The 17,711-nt window shown below is 49.6% G+C and overlaps 6 protein-coding genes across 6 annotated transcripts; 2 read left to right on the top strand and 4 right to left on the bottom strand.

The window, feature by feature from the left end:
* Positions 1-182: 182 nt before the first annotated feature.
* Positions 183-1,290, bottom strand: BCR38DRAFT_482021 (putative deacetylase LmbE-like domain-containing protein; the record flags this gene model as incomplete). Its single annotated transcript, XM_040863447.1, has 2 exons — positions 183-774; positions 911-1,290. 2 exons carry the CDS (start codon positions 1,288-1,290, stop codon positions 183-185), a joined length of 972 nt encoding a protein of 323 aa, XP_040718821.1.
* Positions 1,291-2,646: 1,356 nt separating this feature from the next.
* Positions 2,647-3,378, top strand: BCR38DRAFT_335635 (uncharacterized protein; the record flags this gene model as incomplete). The annotated part of the gene is made up of 2 exons (XM_040855397.1): positions 2,647-3,004; positions 3,077-3,378. 2 exons carry the CDS (start codon positions 2,647-2,649, stop codon positions 3,376-3,378), a joined length of 660 nt encoding a protein of 219 aa, XP_040718820.1.
* Positions 3,379-4,064: 686 nt separating this feature from the next.
* Positions 4,065-5,176, bottom strand: BCR38DRAFT_406453 (uncharacterized protein; the record flags this gene model as incomplete). The annotated part of the gene is made up of 5 exons (XM_040858056.1): positions 4,065-4,336; positions 4,408-4,431; positions 4,545-4,732; positions 4,887-5,006; positions 5,097-5,176. 5 exons carry the CDS (start codon positions 5,174-5,176, stop codon positions 4,065-4,067), a joined length of 684 nt encoding a protein of 227 aa, XP_040718819.1.
* A 3,238-nt stretch (positions 5,177-8,414) lies between these two features.
* BCR38DRAFT_423518 (uncharacterized protein) lies at positions 8,415-8,758 on the bottom strand. Its single transcript, XM_040859596.1, has one exon. The coding sequence runs from the start codon at positions 8,713-8,715 to the stop codon at positions 8,425-8,427; it is 291 nt and encodes a 96-aa protein (XP_040718818.1). The 5' UTR covers positions 8,716-8,758; the 3' UTR covers positions 8,415-8,424.
* Positions 8,759-10,392: 1,634 nt separating this feature from the next.
* Positions 10,393-12,297, bottom strand: BCR38DRAFT_423517 (glycoside hydrolase superfamily). Its single transcript, XM_040859595.1, has one exon. It carries the CDS (start codon positions 11,936-11,938, stop codon positions 10,874-10,876), a length of 1,065 nt encoding a protein of 354 aa, XP_040718817.1. The 5' UTR covers positions 11,939-12,297; the 3' UTR covers positions 10,393-10,873.
* Positions 12,298-14,285: 1,988 nt separating this feature from the next.
* On the top strand, positions 14,286-16,873 carry BCR38DRAFT_423514 (general substrate transporter). The gene is made up of 4 exons (XM_040859594.1): positions 14,286-15,097; positions 15,158-15,270; positions 15,372-16,134; positions 16,200-16,873. The coding sequence occupies exons 1-4, from the start codon at positions 14,683-14,685 to the stop codon at positions 16,619-16,621; spliced, it is 1,713 nt and encodes a 570-aa protein (XP_040718816.1). The 5' UTR covers positions 14,286-14,682; the 3' UTR covers positions 16,622-16,873.
* The last annotated feature ends 838 nt before the right edge of the window (positions 16,874-17,711 follow it).

Below are 17,711 nucleotides of genomic sequence, written 5' to 3'. Positions count from 1 at the left end.
GGCATACTATGTACTCGGTTGCAAGCATCAATGTTATATGCTCTGGAAATGCACAATTGGGCTGTTAAACGGCAAAGCCCTCATGACCAAATAACTCTGCAATGAATATGTGAGAAGTGGTATAATAGGCCACGATCTGCTGTAATTGTATTTGTGTGACCAATCACCCCTCGTGTTCTCATTTATTTAGCCGATCGCTGTTCTTTGCTCTTCACCCTCACCAGTCTCAGGTCATTAATGGCCATATATCGGCTCAGCGTAATCCAACCCCACCGAAACCAGACCATCTGGCTCAAGTGCGCATTAGTCATGGCCTTTCGTGCAGTCGCCATACTTTCTCTACCCTCAAACAAGTCGCTGAAGCTCACCAGTGTTGCCGGGTTGCCCATCTTGTTCTTCTCTTCTGCCTTCCCGCTCATCTTGACTCCGACGATCGTGGCGAACATATCCAGAAACCCAGAGTACTTACGTGCCGCGTTCAGCGAAGTCAGCGTGTACAAATCGATTGGACACGAACCGTCGGGTGAGATCAGGGCAGCGATGAAGCGGCAGGCGCCGTGGTAGAGGGAGGTGTGGTTCGGGTGGGATGAGACACCCGTCGCGTCGAAGGTAACGAGAACGTCGATATTGGCAGTCGGTGTTGAAGTAGGGGATGAAGGAGAGCGGGGTATCACGGACGAGTTGGGCTGCGAGAGTTGCGGCGCGAGGCCCGAGGCGAGGAGTGCGGCAATCTTATCGGCGTCCCACGTGGTCGTCATGCTGTCTGGGAAGTCGCTGGAGCATTCGAGGTTAGCGGTAGATACTAGCAAGTAACGATTGCATGGGCAAGAGGCTGCGGATGATGCTTCGGTCTTCCTTGGCAACATTGGCTGGAAGCGAGGGGAGTAAGTAGCAGCGGTGGGAGACTAACGGGAGATCAAGGACAAACACGTCGTCCTCGTGCCTCAGTCCCAGCATCAATGCGCTTTTGACCAATTCTTTTTTACGTGTCTCCCCTAGCCCGGCTGCGTTGCCACTGGACAGGCACAGGATTTTGACGTGGTTTCCCGTTTCCAGCGGGGTCAGGGCCAGCAGGGTGGGCGCAAAGAACATGGCTTCATCATCGGGGTGTGCGATCAGCAAGCAAATGCGCTTGTTGCGCAGGGTCGGGAAGTGTGTTCGGACGTAGTTGGTCGCGTAGTTGTAGAGCACTAGGAGCGAGATGACAAAGACTACGACGAAGCCGATAGAGACGAGGGCAGCAATGACATTGCCGACTTTTCTGCCTCGTGGGAGCTGGAGGCTTCCCATTGTACATTTGGGTCTTTGGAATTGGAGTACGAGTCTTGCGAGAGCTGGAACGATTCAGAATCAGCCATGATGGGATGATGGAGGCACAGAACGGCAAGTCGGGGCCGTTTCGTTCCTGCGCAATGCGTGGGGGATGCAAATGCAATGCAGAACCCTGAGTGACGTGCCGAGGTTACCTTCGTGAGGCAAGGGTACCTAGGGTACGCGAGTACCAAATAAGTAAGGCGAGACGGGAGTGGGAGCGGTCAAGTCGCGTGTTGGACCGCGTGGATATCTCTTGTTACAACTTCCACTCAATGGATTGAGCAGTTCGGGCCAGATTTCTCTAACGACCCTGAGTCTGAAAGGCTGAAAGAAAGGGGTAGAAAACAGCGAGAGCCTCCTACCCCTTCTTTGTGCTGATCAGGTGAAGAGGGAAAATGCCACCTTGCGATTACTTATTTGGATGAGGTTTACCAGATCAGATTTATGTTTCCCCGATGTGCAAAAGTGTCGAAGCAGGGGTCCGTCCAATTGACATGTCGGCAATGGTCGGCAAGTCGACTCAATCTCAATGGCACGGAGCGGAAGCGTGCTACATTAGACTGCTTTGGGTAGAATGCAGGAACAATTCATTTTTGGGATCTTCCAGCCGACTCGGGCGCTTAACGCTGAACGGCTAAGCTTAAACATCATGACAACTGCAAGCACTGACTTACCTAGGTACCATTTCAGACCATAGTATAATATATACAACCACTTTAGGTATAGATGAACAAGTCATCATTTTCTCACGTGGCCTAACGTATTGTCAAAGACTCTTCTACTATGCAATCGACTCCTTGTGTATCAAGGCAACTTTGATGTACTTATACCGTCTCACATTCTCTCAACCCTGCTGGAGTTTACTATTCTTTTCCTAATATGTTTACTTGTCTTTCATGTAAGTCTCTTGTCGGCGCTTTCACGGTACAAGTTAGTTCTGGCTTGTCTCTCTACTACCACTCATGCATTACCACCAGTCTGGGCCGATATTTTCGTATTATAAATACTCATTTTCGACGCTCAAATTATACACCGAGTCCATTGGGGCAAACCCAAAGCCATTTCAAGAGTAGCTTGGAAGCCCTTGGCGCAGATCAGATCCCCCAACCCCGCCATCGGATAATTATATAGTATCTCATATTCACAAGGGTCTTGCAACTATCGGGGTTAACGTCACAATGACTTTTTCCAGGATGAGCTCCCAAATGTTTGAAAGCTCAATGTTGATTGAGCATGCTACGAACCTTGAGGGCTTACGCAAAGACACTCCCAACGATATATACATACTTACTGCCTGGGTCACAGTTGAAGTTGACCATCCCCTATTTCAACATGGTCAACACACGCAAAGAACGCAAAGCGGCCAACATCAAGCTCAAGCAGCCCGATCGCTCCGGTCCGTCCGACAAGACATTACTCGAACTAGCCCAAGAACGGTCACTCTTTGACATGGCGGATGCCAGGCAGCGCAAACTCAAGAAGGATGCACAATTAAAGACAAAACAACAAGGAGAGGATATCGATAAAGAGATTGGACCAGAGACAACGGTGGACCGTGTCATGGAGACCATACTCTGGAGCGTGAGCCTGGCCATGATGCACTTCACGCTTGACGTGCTAGTCCAGCATCAGTATGCAACAGATCTTTCTTGGCCGACGGTCTGTACTCGAGGTGCCAGGGCACTTGCTGGTGAGTCCTCGACCGTGCAGTCATGTTCTGGTTTCGATTGGTAATATATGTAGCTAATCCCGTCTCGTGTAGTATTTCTTCCTCTTTTCTACGTCCTGCACCCTCACGCCTCGTCTCCCACTCTGTTGCCCGGACTTCCAGGCCGATTCCAAGACCCCTTACGACAGTCTATTTTCTTCATGACCAGCGTGTGCTCGGGTTGCTACCTAATACACATCTCGAATACGTATGCGTATCTAGCTGTAATGAAGCAATCCCCTCCGCTTGGCTGCCTTTGGGTTTGGTCTGTGGTTGAGCTGAATCTCATCCCGGCCATGGCATCATTCGCATGCGCAGTGGCGTTCATGTGGTTTGGAGGTTATACATTTAAATAACCACCCGATAGTACAGCATGTTATTCGAAGCTTTTCTATAGCTCGAGCCATAAAATAAACTACGGAGAAAGAAACACCAAGACGCTTCCGGGATGGGGAAAGCCATAATCGGCGTAAGGGCTCGGAGCATAACACCTGATCAGTGAGCGACAATGTGCACCATAATCTGGACAAGCCAACATCATGCCATTTCGTGTCACAAATATGGAGATGGCCTCACAACTCAGCCATCTACCTATTCGGTGAAGCCGTTCTTTGGGGATGAAGTCCCAGATTTGCATACACTTGTAGTGCGACGCTGAATATTCTGCTGTCTGTGGGAGATGAGTTCGATTCCACAACAACTCCCACTCAGTCTTATCTCCGTCGCGGAGGACAGGTCGGCCTCACGGAAGCTCTTCTTCAAATAGCTTTTTGGAGTAGATGTTTTGTCAAAGCACATCGCGCAGCTATCAATGGGTGGCATACCCAAGAACCATCCATGTCAGTCCCAAGTAGAGGCCAGTGCTGGGGCAAAGATCCCGAGTGAACGCCTCGTATCATAGCGAGGCGTCTCTCCATTTAATGCTGTGAATAAGTAGCGTATGAGTCCTCTGTCCTGGAAGTACAATGCTCAGAGGGCAAGTTTCTAGGCCGACAGAGTCTCGCTGTTTCCATCAGTATACCTCAGATGGTGACGGATACGACTACTTATTCAAGTCATCGAGAGTCCCCTGCAGTTTAACAATGTTACGACCAAAGAAACAAGATGGTGATGATTCCTCTGAATTCGGATCAGAATCCTGGTGTTCGACATTGGCTGCGACTAGATGTAGCAATGTCTCCAAAGACTGCCGAGCTGCCCCAACGATGTTGCAGGGCAGTCTACCACCAACATACGAACTGCAATTGCCAGCGCAGCTTTCCTCTGTGCCACAAGGAGGCATGAAGAGTTGCGGAATTGACTGGTTGAAACTTTCTATTGCTAAGAAGTCAGCGGGAGAAGAAGAAAATCCAGCGTCGGCTCCGACATGATGGAAGGTCTCTTACCTTCAGCAGGATTGCAGCCGTGGGCTAAACAATGTAGCGCTCAACTTCCGTCTTTCGGGCTAGGAATTTATCCAGATGGTCAGTCAATGTTGCGCCGTTTCTCGTCAACTGTATGTTTGGGAATGCATTCTTTGTACCGGACTTGAAAGGGAATCTTCTTTGAGCGTGGACTAATAGGAGAATCTTCACCATCTGGCGATTGAGGGTTCCTGGCTCTATTTCAGTGGATGATGCGGTAAACCAGGTCCTTAAGCCGGCGTATCTCGCTTTCTGATCCGCCAGCTTCTTCAGACCGCCTTCAACCACAGTTTCGCGCCACTTGTTTCTATGCTGAAGATCTTGTTCTCCTGCCAGTTGTTTCAATGTTGTTCGATGGCAAATAGTCCACCAAGGGAGAGAGGAGGGAAGCGTGAGCGCCTCTTCAATTGCTTCCCCCAGTAGGTCTAGACATACTAAGTTGGGGCGGAAGATTAACTTACGAAGATATCATGCTCATTTCAGTGGAGGATGCTCTTGCCGTCAGCGCATCCCTTTGCTGGACGAGCTCCAGCGCTTTGGCACGGACGGGCAGCCAGACCATCGCTACTGTGATCGTGAATCTAGAACTATTGGGTTAGGACTTTCGGGGAAGTGCAGATGGGATTTCCTAAGAACGCTTTGTAATAGAACTACGAACAGGAGGTACAGACAGATCAGAATGTTCCTCTTTGAAGTCGGTGAAGATACTCGCCCCAGCTTTGCAGAACCAAGATCTATCGTCGACCACCATTGATAGCCATATGCTCGGTGCCCTTCATCTCTGTCCACCCAACAAGCTCCAGCAGCGGCTTTCGAGATCTTCCATGTCGTCCATGACGAATTTGTACATCTGATATGTTGTCAGGTAATGGGCCCTGGTCAATCGATCCCCAGCGACCTTTATGAGCTCCGCAAGCTATATTGACTCGGTCTTGTAGGACAGCAACGTCGTGGCGCGGAAGTATTCCTGTTCGCTGTTTCGTAGATACGTGGTGCGCACGTAGACCGCAGATATGATGGCGACGACGAAAGATAGTATCCGAGCAACGCTGGAGGCGAGAGAGAGCGAAGAGTCTTGGTAAATTGGGTCATGGGCTTGGTCGTTGACTGTGAGTCGAAGCTTGGCTGTCCGACTTCAGAGTGGCTGCCCGTGGAATTGGATCATCTAGCAGTGTCAGGAGCCTGCTTCGATTAGTAAAGACTGCTCTGTCTTTTAGTTACAATGCGGAACTCTTCCTTACTGTTGGATGATACATGATTCTGACTGAAGATGTTTAGTTGCTCGTACTTCTGGCGTGGTGCCCCCATGCCCCTGAAGTTGACACATCAGCATCAAGCAATCGGCTTTGTTTTTACTCGGAAACAATGTACCAGACTCGTACTTGGTTTATACCTTCTGGACGGCTCAAGTGTTGATTTTACCAAGTTTTCGAGGCCACAACGAGTTGACATATTCAAATTTGTGTTACAGCAGAAACTTTCGAATGACATCATCGTCCTCGGTCTTGTTTCTCACTCAATGTGTAATTAATCTAGTTGGCAACGGCATATTCCCCAATGGCAAGCAGATACTTCCATTTCATACCCTGGGAAGAGTGTTATGATCACTATTGTAATAGAGAATTGGCGCAACCCAGAACTTGATGGCCAAATCTGCAAATGTATCTAGGAGCCAACATTCAGCCACAGAGCTCCGCCCGAAGAGAACGTCCTCTGCTTGCTCACTGGGTAATGTGGGAATAAAATTCTCTACGCAGATGGCATTCAAAGACATCAGCTTCAAAATGATAAACTGCAGTGCCGTTCACTACAACAACAGTTGACTTTAGCCTTTACCATGCGCAGGATGCTGGCTGGTAGTCAATGGGCCTGCCGCCGGAAACTACTGAAAGGAATCACTGTAGCTGTCAGCAGCTTGCCTAAAAGCACGTTTCTCACTGAAAAGAACCTTTGTGCTTTGCTTTACACCAAGTGAAAGCATCTAGAAGTGCAGGACCAACACATATACGGCAATCCATACTGTCTAGTTTTGATGATCTATTAACCTTACAGTCTAAATGGGAGACAAAATATCCATAATGGTGGTTCACGCAATACAGTGCGTTGGGCACAGTAGTCAGCATGCATTTTTCATCATTTCCTGGCCATGAAAGCCAAGGAGAACCAATCTTTTCACCGTCATCCTTGAGCTAGGCAAGACTATTTGCCATGGAGTGATGATCGGAGTTGGTTCATGAATCGTACAAGATAGTCTGAATGCAACATGCACCTTGGACAAACTGTCAGAATCTCTGTCCAGTCTGTTATGGCCCTGTTGGAAGTATGAATGTCCCAATTATGACTGCTACATCCTAGAACTTACCTGTTGTATATGATGGGAAGGAACGTCTCTTCAAACAGATCGCAGTTTTCAGTCCCAAGATTTCAACGCAAGAATAGAATTCTTGAACCTCCATTTCCATCCTCTACGACAATTTTCAGGGCAGATCCCCCAGACTTTGTTGCTAAGATTCATGGTGTCTTCCGGTTTGACCTTGGTACATTTCGTGAGCGCCAGGTCTTGAAGGCAGGTGTGATAAACACGCCTTGGAGCGGCCACAAGAGGCAGAAAGCCAGCCTAAGATGTTATGATCCCAAGTGTCTCTCGTCATAGAAGAGTCTTAGAAACTTCTCTTCAGCCCGACACGATCTTGGTGTAAGTTAAGTCGCCCACATGCAATCATGTCCAACTAATATTTCCGGCTGTTTATGACTGACTGTATCCAGTGTCTCCAGAGCTCCAAGCTTCAAGGACTCAGCTGGCCACAGGGCGGTCGGAATCCACTCTCTTAGGCTGTGGGCGATCTCAACAATGACAACATCTGCATTCAATGCTCACGCAACCTCCTTTTACTGATTCCTTACAATGGGTTGGTAGTGTCCACCCATAGGTAGTCTAGGATGACCACTGCTCTGAATAGCTTCAGATAGTAGATAGCCTGAAATACCCCATGACAAACTAGTAGATAACGTAAGAACACCAACGTGACTTCCTTGTACGCTAGAGTGATTGTGTATTTTCTGTGAATGGGTACAGGTAGTTGCCCTGTTTGCACTTGTGCTGGCAGTCTCTTAGTTCCATCAAAAGAGCGCGTTCCGACGCGTCTCGTAAACCTCCACATACGGAATCGACGACCTCTGCTCGATCCCTGGCCACTTCCCATTTCAGACTTTTCCTTCCATTCACCTGTCAACTGGCGACTCCCAACACTTCAACATCTTTACCCAACTTGACCCCGCAACACTTTCCCACTCCTTTTGCCTGTTTGACCCAGACATCAATACCTTTACATCAGAATCATCATTCATTCTTGAACACTTTAGATTCCTTGAAAATCTTCGCGCCTGAATCTACGGTCGCTGGATTTCACGGATTCTCCCCATCCCAATTGTTCGATCATCACGATCATCACGATCATCGCAATCATCGAAGACTTGAAGGCTTCAACTTGTCACCGTCCTGTGAAGCATCGTCACACCGAGCCTACCCGTCGACTCGCCCCTTCAACGTTACATCAAACAATCGTGAAAACATCCCTCAATTTCGCAATCACCCAGATCGCGCAAGATGAACTCCCAATCTTCTGATCACTCCGCTAACAAGCGAATGTACCCGGATGACTTCCGCGCCACCACTGTTCCCTACACTGGATCTGGTGCTGTTCTTCAGGGCTCGGGATTCGTACCTTCCAGCTCCATTGTCGGACCTGGAGTTGTCATGACTCCCTCGGGAATGTCTGTTGGCACCGAACCTGGTCCCGGCTATGACCTTGCGAAGTCTTCGGGCGCCCAGATTGGTGTTCTTGGCCAGCCTGGTCACAATTCGCCCGTCCAGTACCGCATCGCTCCTGCTCTGAAGGGAGGCAAGAACAAGATCCTGCCGCCATTTGAAGATGCCGCAACGCCATTCAACTCGCCCACTGGTCCCCATCTTGAACGCCGTGACTGGCCTATGATGGATCAGGAAGATATAGTGACCAGTCCTCTCCTCTCCGTTCCCGCCGACGGTAGACGACTCCACCACAGTGGCGGGAATATGCCCACGTCAGAGATCAAGGACCGAGTGACCAACTTGAAAGATATCCTGCGACAACACGCCAAGGGTTCCTCTCTACTTGCTAAGTCCTGCGAGGCCGTCATCAAGAAGTATGAGCGTGTCCTTGATCTTGATGCCTCTGGTGAGCATTCTGATCCCATGGCCAAGAGGGTTATGCTTGACAGCAAGGCGGAGAACTCGATGGGCACGGGCATAGGATTGGCGGATGCAATTGACGCACGTCACAATGATTATGAGAAGACCAGAGCCCAAGCTGTGATCGAGGCTCTTGAAGCGGAGAAAGTCCTCTTGCACCACCTTCACGATCGAGGTCTAAGAAGCCCAATGGCATCCACCAAGGAGAAGACGGATGGCACCTCGGACCACCAGATCGGTGCTAATGGCTCGACGGCCACCTCTGAGATGCCTTGTCTCCATATCTACAAGCCCGGCAAGTCTCTGACTAGTGAGAAAAAGGCTTTGACAGCTGCCACTAAGGACTCATTGAACGCAGCTGAGATGCGTGCGTTGGGCATTAACAAAAGTGGAATGACCGGTGCTAAGGATTCGACAACCTCCATCAAGCTGTCTGCTATCCCTGTTCATGGCCCTGGCAACTCTTTAACCAGTGTAAGCAAGGATATGACGAGCACCGCTAAGAAGGATGTTGTCATGCGCGTGTTGGGCATCGCCGAGAAGGGTGAATCGACCAATTCGACCAATACGCCGCAGAATCTGTCAAACTTCTTCAACAGGCCGCTGCCGATCCTCACCAAGAACCGTCTACCAACTATCGCCGAGAACAAGCTTAAGAAGGAGGCTGATGATACAGACCTTGTGATGATCGATTCCAGCCCCTTTGATGAGGAAGGGTATGAGGTCGTCGGTGATGACGTCCCGGAGGACGTGATGCTGGGCAACGTGAGTTCCTTGAGATCTTTTTCATCATTATGGCTTGGACTAACATGACGTAGAATGCCTAAAACTCCCTTGTCTGACACATCACTTTTCTTTCTGGCAATCAACCAATCATTGCTTTGTACTCAGGTCTGCGTCTTTGATTTCGAGTTTGTCTAAGGTTCGTCTACACACCCTGACTGCGTCGAGACATTTGAGCCTCTCACTGACAGGCTGATATCAGGGAACATCTGGATTTGCCGTGGCATTTGATTTAAAGTGCCGGAGGAACATGGATACCGCCTGCATATACAGGTTACAATGTCTTGTCTTCCAAGGACTGCGTTTTGGTGTTTTTGGATCTTGGACGACCGGAGTCCGACTTTCTGACATCATGGAATTGAAACAGCTTGATGTAGCTTGTTTCAAGAACATTGCCAGATTGTCTTCTCATACGTCGCTTCATGGATTGCCAGCCGTATCAACTCGTCTTGTCTCTTGGAAGTGCAATTGTCTCCAAATCCGGTTGACCAATCGACTACAAGGCGACAGAAGGCATACCGAAAGCAGCAACATTTCGAGAGACCCAGCCTTCTTTTCATGTTCGCATGGATGTTTCAGGCATAGGTCTACCAAACGCAGGTCTCTGGCCGCTATTCGAGATTCTGGCTTTGTTCCTGCCGCCGATCAAGAAGTGGAAGTTTCGACACAAAAGCACAACACTGGCATTTGCATTTGCAGTAGGGCAGCACTAACTGACCCTTTTGATGGAAGCTCAGGATGCGATGGACATTGAGCTAAGGGTATGGATCATGATTTTTGTTTTCGGGCATGCACAAAGCATAGTTCTAGTCAACTGAGACCTTTGCACACACATCAAGTGTTGGCCCTGTGATTTTCGTGATTCCTTCATTCCACGGCTTCGAACTGCATCACCAAATAAATGACGGGCTCTGGTGGGGTTACTACATCATATCAGGTCTACTACACTGGAGTATCAAGCCAACTTATACTATTATACTCATGGTGCGCAGTTTATTTGGTCATCTACTTGGCTTCCTTCCTCGCAATCACATTACCTTACAAAACCTTGAATGTCCCAGAAGAAGTCTTTGCAAGTTGATGCCAGGAAGGGAGTAGAACCATGAATGAATTATCGTGGGCTGCTCACTGCCTAGTCGACATATTTGAGGTGACAGATCCCCTCTTTATCCATAAAGTCTAAGTGCTAGTCCAAAGGGGCTATTTTAAAGGTGCAGTCACAGTCATTGTTCTGCACATCAAAGGTTACATCAATGGTCCGACGCTCTGTCTTCTCACATCAACAGAGCTCCTCCTCCTGCGGGCATCGACGGAGCTTCTCCTCCCAGCCAGACTCTGATTGTTGACTTTCCTCCCCTCGACCCATTTTCGGAAAACACGAGACTTCCACCTTCGCGGCAGTCTCCACTTTGCAGCCTGCAGCAGTCTCTCTCCTCAAGATGACTGCGAATTGCTGTGGAGGGCCTGATAGCCGGCCCAAACCAAACTCTCGGGTCCCTTGATGTCGCCAACTCCAGTCCAGTAGAAAAGTCCACCCAAGCCCATCCATTTGACATATTCTGCTTTCCGTTGGACGGTTTCGGGCACGTCAAAACTCACAAAACCCTTACCGCCGGGAGATCGGTCGACGAAGCTCGCTGCGCCGGCGCTTTGGTCTATTGAGGCCTGGTGGATCCATTCGCGTGGCATCTCGTTGTAATCCATTTCTTCCGCCTTTGTGAACGGCTGCCCGACTCCGTGAGTTCCCTCAAAAGACCTCGCATACACCGGGATACCGAGGATGAGCTTCGTGGCCGGAAAACCGCGAGAAAGAATGTACTCGACGGCCCCATGACAAGAGTTCCGCAAGTTAGGGTGGGTGTGTTCTAGCTTCCCCGGCGGCGGAAGAAGCTGACCCTGGTGCCCACAAACGTCGGTCCAGGGGCCCACAAAGTCATACGCCATTAGATTCAAATAGTCGAGTAGATGTCCAGCAGTGGGCAGATCGAGATGCCTCAGGCAGTACTCCCCCACTGGCAGCGCCGTAGTAAGCAAATACCTTGGCCTCGGCAGCGCCCGCCGCAGCGCATGAAGCAACGCCATGTAATTGGCCCCATCCTGCGGCGTCTCGGGACACTCCCAATCAATATCCACGCCATCGAACCCCCACCTATCCACAAACTCGCGACAACTCCTCGCAAACGTCTCCCTGGCCGCCGGATCCGCCGCCATGGCGGGGAACTCGGCGCTCCCGGTGCCGCCGCCCATGGAGACGAGCGTCTTGAGCCATGGCCTGTGCGCCTTGAGTTTGGACACGGCCGATAGACAGCCCTGCTCGCCGTCGGCGGCGATGGTGCAGTCGGCGTGTTCGTCAAGGAACCGCAGGGTGCCGTCAGTGTTGATGAGGACGAAGGCGTACAGGACGTGCGAGATGAAGTCGAGTTGGAGGGAGGAGGGGGGAAGGTCGCGGTAAATGCGCCAGCAGGGGTAGTAGGCGGCGTTTACAAAGGAAGGTGACATATTCAAATAGGTAGAGATGTTTCGCTCACGTGTGGCGTGGTGCGGTACTTGCTGGTGCAGGCGGTCAGGTGGGAGTGAAAGCGCGGAATGCCGCTTGGGGAAGCAGATGTTGATGTAGGCTGTCAGCTGAGGCGGGGGTGAATTACAAGCGCCCACGGGTAAGTCGGCTCTTCTAGGCAAGGAAGGCTTGTTCAGATGCAGATGGATTTGAAAAGGGGAAGTTAATCATTAGATTGAGCCTCTAACGGCAAGAATAACAGCTGAGGAAGGAAGTCAGCGCATGCCATCCGCCGCCGCCTCCAATTCCACTAAACGGCCGTACCAAGCCTCTAAAGCCAGTACATGCTAGAGCGCTCGTGTTCCAAAGGCAGAGGAGCCGCTACGGATTCTAGCTCAGCGTCAGCATTCAAATTGGGTCCCACAGCCCCATTGCTGCTCAATTGATTCAGTCGGCAGCCCAAGTGCTATTTTCAGTGCAAATTAGCATCCTACCATCGAGACTGGTGGTTAGATATCATGGCTGAAAGGGAAGGCCAAGTTGTCAGAATTTTGCCTGAGTAGATATTTGACCCCGCGGCGATGTGGCTGGCTCCCACTTATATCGTATAATTCCATATACTGTCCTGGCTATTTTCTGGCATTCCCGAGCCCCGTTAACATGTTTGGAAACCCGTATTGCCAAGTAGGTGATAAAACAAGAGCCCGCCCGCGTTGACGGTAGATTTGTCTGCTTAGTATTTCCTTACTTACCAACGGGAGCTATAAGGCTTATCTTTCAAAATTTGAAAATTCTTAGCGTTATATACTGACCTTTTATACGGCTATTTGTAGGTAAAGTAGGTTTACCGCTAACATAGGTACTATAGTGTGTAGGGATAATTAAGCTATAAGTGCTATATATAGTAGTTAACTTAGTAGGACTAATGCTAGCGATCTACTAGGATTAAGATCTTTGGGTCTTCTAGCCGAGGGGCTTAGTCCTCCCTCCCTCTAAGAGCAGGCTCTTAAATAAATAGCGTAGCAGGGTCGCATAGGGTAGAATAACATATATAGGAACGCTCGGTATTCCATTGTAGCAGGCTTGGTATAACCCAGTCGTTCTACCTGAACTAAGGTACGCTATTTATTTTTGTAGCAGCTTGATTCCCCTATCCTCCCAGGCTGTTTGACCAGAAAAGGTTTCTACCTGAGAAGCAATGGCATAGAGTTCAAGAGCATATAGAATTGTAAACACTAAGACATATACGGAATTGTGTACGTATGGCTGCTGGACATTTACTCAGCATTACGCTCTTTAGTCAACTCAAGTGTTCCAGAATTAATCTTCAGGGAGTGCACGAGTAAATTGAAAAGGAAATCGAGTGTGCTGCGATTTGCTAAAGAAGCTTTGTGGCGAGAAGCTCATCATTGACGTGTAATTTTCTGTAGCGATCCGTTAGTCTCTAAGTTTTTCTTGCGATGGAAAGGCACAGGAGAGCACGGAAGGAAGTGCTGCATCTACACTACCTTAGGCAGTTCTTGACCCTGCTAGGATATAAATATCACTAGCTCGAAATATATGAGCCCAGAACATATAGTGCTTCTCACACACTTGCTGATGGCTCTTGGTCAAATTGAAACATGGATAAGGCGCATTAGCAACTGTTTTGCAGCCAGAAACGAATATCTTCTTCTGGTGCTTCTGATTTGGAGTTAAACCCTGTGATCAGCTCAAAGCGCGATGACGACAGATCTAGCCCAGCTACGCGTATCGCAATATATCCTCAGCGATGAAATAATACTCGTGAGGACTTGATCCACGTTAAGAGTGACCGTTGTACTGTTTTTGAGCGTCGTTGTTTCTTCGACTGCTGTATCTAAATAGTCGAGTGGCCGCTGTTGAAAATGAAGTCAAGGAGATTGAGACGACATCTTAGACCAAAATCATAGAGGCTTTGATGAAATACGACCCAGACTTTCTGCAAGCAACCTTGATAACCGTTGACTTCGATAAGAAACTGGCCCCTTGGTACATAATGGAAACTCTGAATGTGATATTTTCCCTCGCTCAGTACCAAGGAGATAGCTGGCTGTGACCAGCATTGTAAGCAATGATACGAGAGATATAGTAATTACGAGATGGAGTTCTGTTCCACAAGATTACTATGTAGCGCATGACGCTTGTGCGTTTTCTCTAAACCAACTAACCAGACCAGCAAGTGCCAGGCACTTGTCGGGCACGATCATAACAACCGCCTTGTCGTATCCACCCTTGCCCACCGACTCCGGCCCCGTGGTCCACTTTACCCCAACACTTGCATTGCATAGGATTAACTGTTCACAGCTCTGAAGACACCATAATTGGTGCGCATAATACCCATGATCGATACTAGCGGAGTACCAGATTGGAAACTGCAACAGTACCCACAAACTCCAACGACCTGCACTCATTCTTGTTAGCCAACCGGCGTAAGCCGGCTGGAGCTGTCCTCAATACTGCACCTTGATCATTCAACAGATGATGTGCCGCGGGGCTGGTGTAATATCGGACAGCCATAGGTCAATGAGGACCACAACGTCGACCGTCTCGTGACACAACACGATGGAGCTTATGTTGATTCGTGAGGTCATAAGCTCAACCCATGACTATGGCTGTATGGGGCTTGGGGTATATATGAAGCGACCTCCCGCTCTAGTGCCCATACACCGGTCAATCTTGATTTGACCTTAATCAGATCTAACCTTTCCGTACAGAATCTACAGCGATGATGACAGGCTCAAAGTCAGACAAGATGAAGCCACTCCCAGGCTTCAACGTGGCGAACGTGTTCGAGAAGCGGCAGTTGCTCGTCGCCATCAACTCGATGGCGGCGCTATCCATTTTCTTCTTTGGCTACGACCAAGGCATGATGGGCGGAGTGAACAATGCTAAGAACTACATCGATCTCATGGGGTTCGGATACGTCGATCCGGACACGAAAGAGCCGATTGTGACGGATGGTCTGCTGCAGGGTGGGATTGTGTCAGTGTACTACCTTGGCACGCTGTTCGGATGTTTGTTGGGAGGCTGGATTGGCGATAAGGTCGGGAGGGTGAAGACGATTGCTGTAGGTGCGGTGTGGGCGATTATTGGTGCTGCGTTGCAGTGCTCTGCTATGAATCATCAGTGGATGATATGCGGTATGTCTCAGGCTGGCTCTCTCATTTTGGTTCATCAGGGGCTAAGCTGACGGCAACTAGCTCGAGCTGTGAACGGGATCGGCACTGGGATTCTGAACGCAATCGTCCCTGTCTGGGCCACTGAGACTGCTGAACATACTTCTCGAGGCCAGTTTATCGCCATCGAGTTCACGGTGGGCAACTTTCACCGCCTTTATTCCCATCAATTTTCGTGGCTCAGAGAGGCAGAATCTACATGTACGCAGCATATACTGACACCAGGAGTTGAACGCAGTTGAATATCTTCGGCGTTGTTGTGGCATACTGGCTCGAATTTGGCCTAAGCTTCATCGATGGAGGCAACTCGGCGGTCCGTTGGAGATTTCCCATTGCTTTTCAGATAATCCCGCTGCTGATACTCCTGGGGTCTATCTGGTTCTTCCCCGAATCCCCTCGGTGGCTGGTCAAAGTCGGACGAGATGAAGAGGCGCGGTACATTCTGCACCGTCTGCGCGGCTCTTCTAGGGACGACGCTCAACGTGCTGAACTGGAGTACCAAGATATCTGGAATATTGCGCAGCTGGAGCTCAAGGAGTCCAAGAATAACTCTTACTTTCATATGCTTTTTGGCATCGGATCGGGCGAATTGCACACTGGCCGCCGGGTTCAGTTAGTCATCTGGCTCCAAATTCTTCAGGAATGGGTCGGCATTGCTGGTGTAACTATCTACGCGCCCACCATCTTCCGCATTGCTGGGTTTGATACCGAGAAGAGTCAGTGGATCAGTGGGCTCAACAACATCTTTTACATGTTCGCGACCTTGATCTGTGTATTCACTCTGGATCGGATTGGGCGGAGATGGACACTGTACTGGGGTGCCGTTGGCCAAGGTATCTCCATGTTTCTTGCGGGAGCATTCTCTCGGCTTGGGCAAGACGCTACTCGTAATGGGGATTTGTCCAAGGCGAACTCATATGGAGCCGCAGCCGCAGCGTTCGTCTTCATATTTACGTCCATCTTTGGTGCCACGTGGCTTACGGTGCCATGGTTATACCCAGGTTAGTAGTATACTGGGTCTCACAAGTTACCGAGTACTTCGTTCCTTAATAACACCGATTCACAGCCGAGATATTCCCTCTCCAAGTCCGAGCCAAAGGCAACGCATGGGGCGTATTTGGATGGAGCATCGGAAACGGATGGCTTACACTGCTCTGCCCCGTCATGTTCAACGCCATTGGAGAGAATACGCTACACATATTTGCCGCGTGCAATATCATCGCTATTCCCATCGTCTGGGCCCTGTACCCTGAGAGTAATCAGCGAACTCTGGAAGAAATGGACCTGCTATTCGCGGCACCCACGCCGTGGGTTTGGGATGCGGAAAAGACCTTTGCCCGACGCAAAGCGGAACAGCCCGATTTGGTGCATGCGGCGAAGAAGGGCGAGAGGGTTGTGGACCCGGAACCTGGGGTTACGGGAGTGCATCGCGAGCATGTGCTTGAGAACGCCGGTCAAGAGGGATGTGAGGGGAAACTGGCGGAATAGGAGAACTAACATGTAGTCGGTAGCACACTGTGCGAGCTATTCGACACAAGGCGCAACTTCTGGGAATACTAGAAACTAGATTCAGCTCAACAGATCCCTCCGGGAATTTGCAGCCAAGACGTAGATCATTGGTCATAGCTTTCGCGTCGGTCACAGATTTCGGTAGGAGCTGAGACGACTTGAAACGGTTTTCTATTCTTGGGCATCTTGGCACAGTAGCCCTACCAGCAAATCGAAACCTTGGTTTATACCATTCCCTAACTTCATGGCATTCGTCCACGTTTTGGTGATTACTGCTAAATATGCGAGCCTAGGAAATTCGATTCCAACATTATTTAGACCCCCAACCACGACCAATCCCCCAACCCATGCGTCCTGAGAAGAGTGAACTCATTTCATATGTGGATTGATGCATTTGGTGTTTCCACCGAGGTTTTCTCAAGTGAAATTTGCGGCTTGACGTGTTTCGGCGCTGCCATGCGATTTGATGCTCGGGCTGCGTGCTGGCTATACTGCATTCAAGGCCCTAAACAACGAGTCAGTCAAACTATCTTATAGGTCACAGTACGCATGCCACTCACCATTCAGGCCATGTGTCTCTTATTCGGTCCGATCATTCTTTGGCGATAGCATTTCCCTGGATAGCTGCGGCCTCAACTGCTGCTTCCCCTGCTGCCTCTCCTTCCTCGCCTCCAAAAGTGAGAGCACCATCACCTACTACCAAGGCAGGCGAGTAGGCACCAAGGTTGATGTTCAAAGGGACAGCAGTGGCGAAAGTTGCCAGCGTCGCGAAAACGATGGCGAAGGCAGTTCTGGCGTACATCTTAATTGTCTGGTTGTGATGTGGTCGAGTGGTGCGGTAAGATGAAATTGAGCTTTCTAGGTTCCAATACTCGATCGAAAAGTGGATGTGATATTAAGTGATTAAGTTGGAGAAACAGATGACCAGATCTTGGGAGCAAAGCGAAGAACAGAAACAATGCACCTGTGCACGTTCAAGTCGAAGAGAAAGCAACGAATATCAAAGACAAGTGACGAGAAATGTCGATAGACAGATACCGCAAAGAAGAGAATGGAACAAATAACGGGC

The sequence above is a fragment of the Pseudomassariella vexata genome (genome assembly GCF_002105095.1).
Source record: "Pseudomassariella vexata strain CBS 129021 chromosome Unknown BCR38scaffold_3, whole genome shotgun sequence".
NCBI lineage: Eukaryota > Fungi > Ascomycota > Sordariomycetes > Amphisphaeriales > Pseudomassariaceae > Pseudomassariella > Pseudomassariella vexata.
The sequence above is the reverse complement of the archived record's forward strand: the minus strand, read 5'-3'. Positions and strand labels throughout refer to the sequence as shown.

Coding starts and splice junctions, on each gene's coding strand:
- BCR38DRAFT_423518 (XM_040859596.1), bottom strand. CDS start 8,715: ATGCCCGTGCCCATCGAGTTCTCCGCCTTGCTGTCAAGCATAACCCTC.
- BCR38DRAFT_423517 (XM_040859595.1), bottom strand. CDS start 11,938: ATGTCACCTTCCTTTGTAAACGCCGCCTACTACCCCTGCTGGCGCATT.
- BCR38DRAFT_423514 (XM_040859594.1), top strand. CDS start 14,683: ATGATGACAGGCTCAAAGTCAGACAAGATGAAGCCACTCCCAGGCTTC. Junction 15,098..15,157: donor TCATCAGTGGATGATATGCG/GTATGTCTCAGG, acceptor GACGGCAACTAG/CTCGAGCTGTGAACGGGATC. Junction 15,271..15,371: donor TTATCGCCATCGAGTTCACG/GTGGGCAACTTT, acceptor AGTTGAACGCAG/TTGAATATCTTCGGCGTTGT.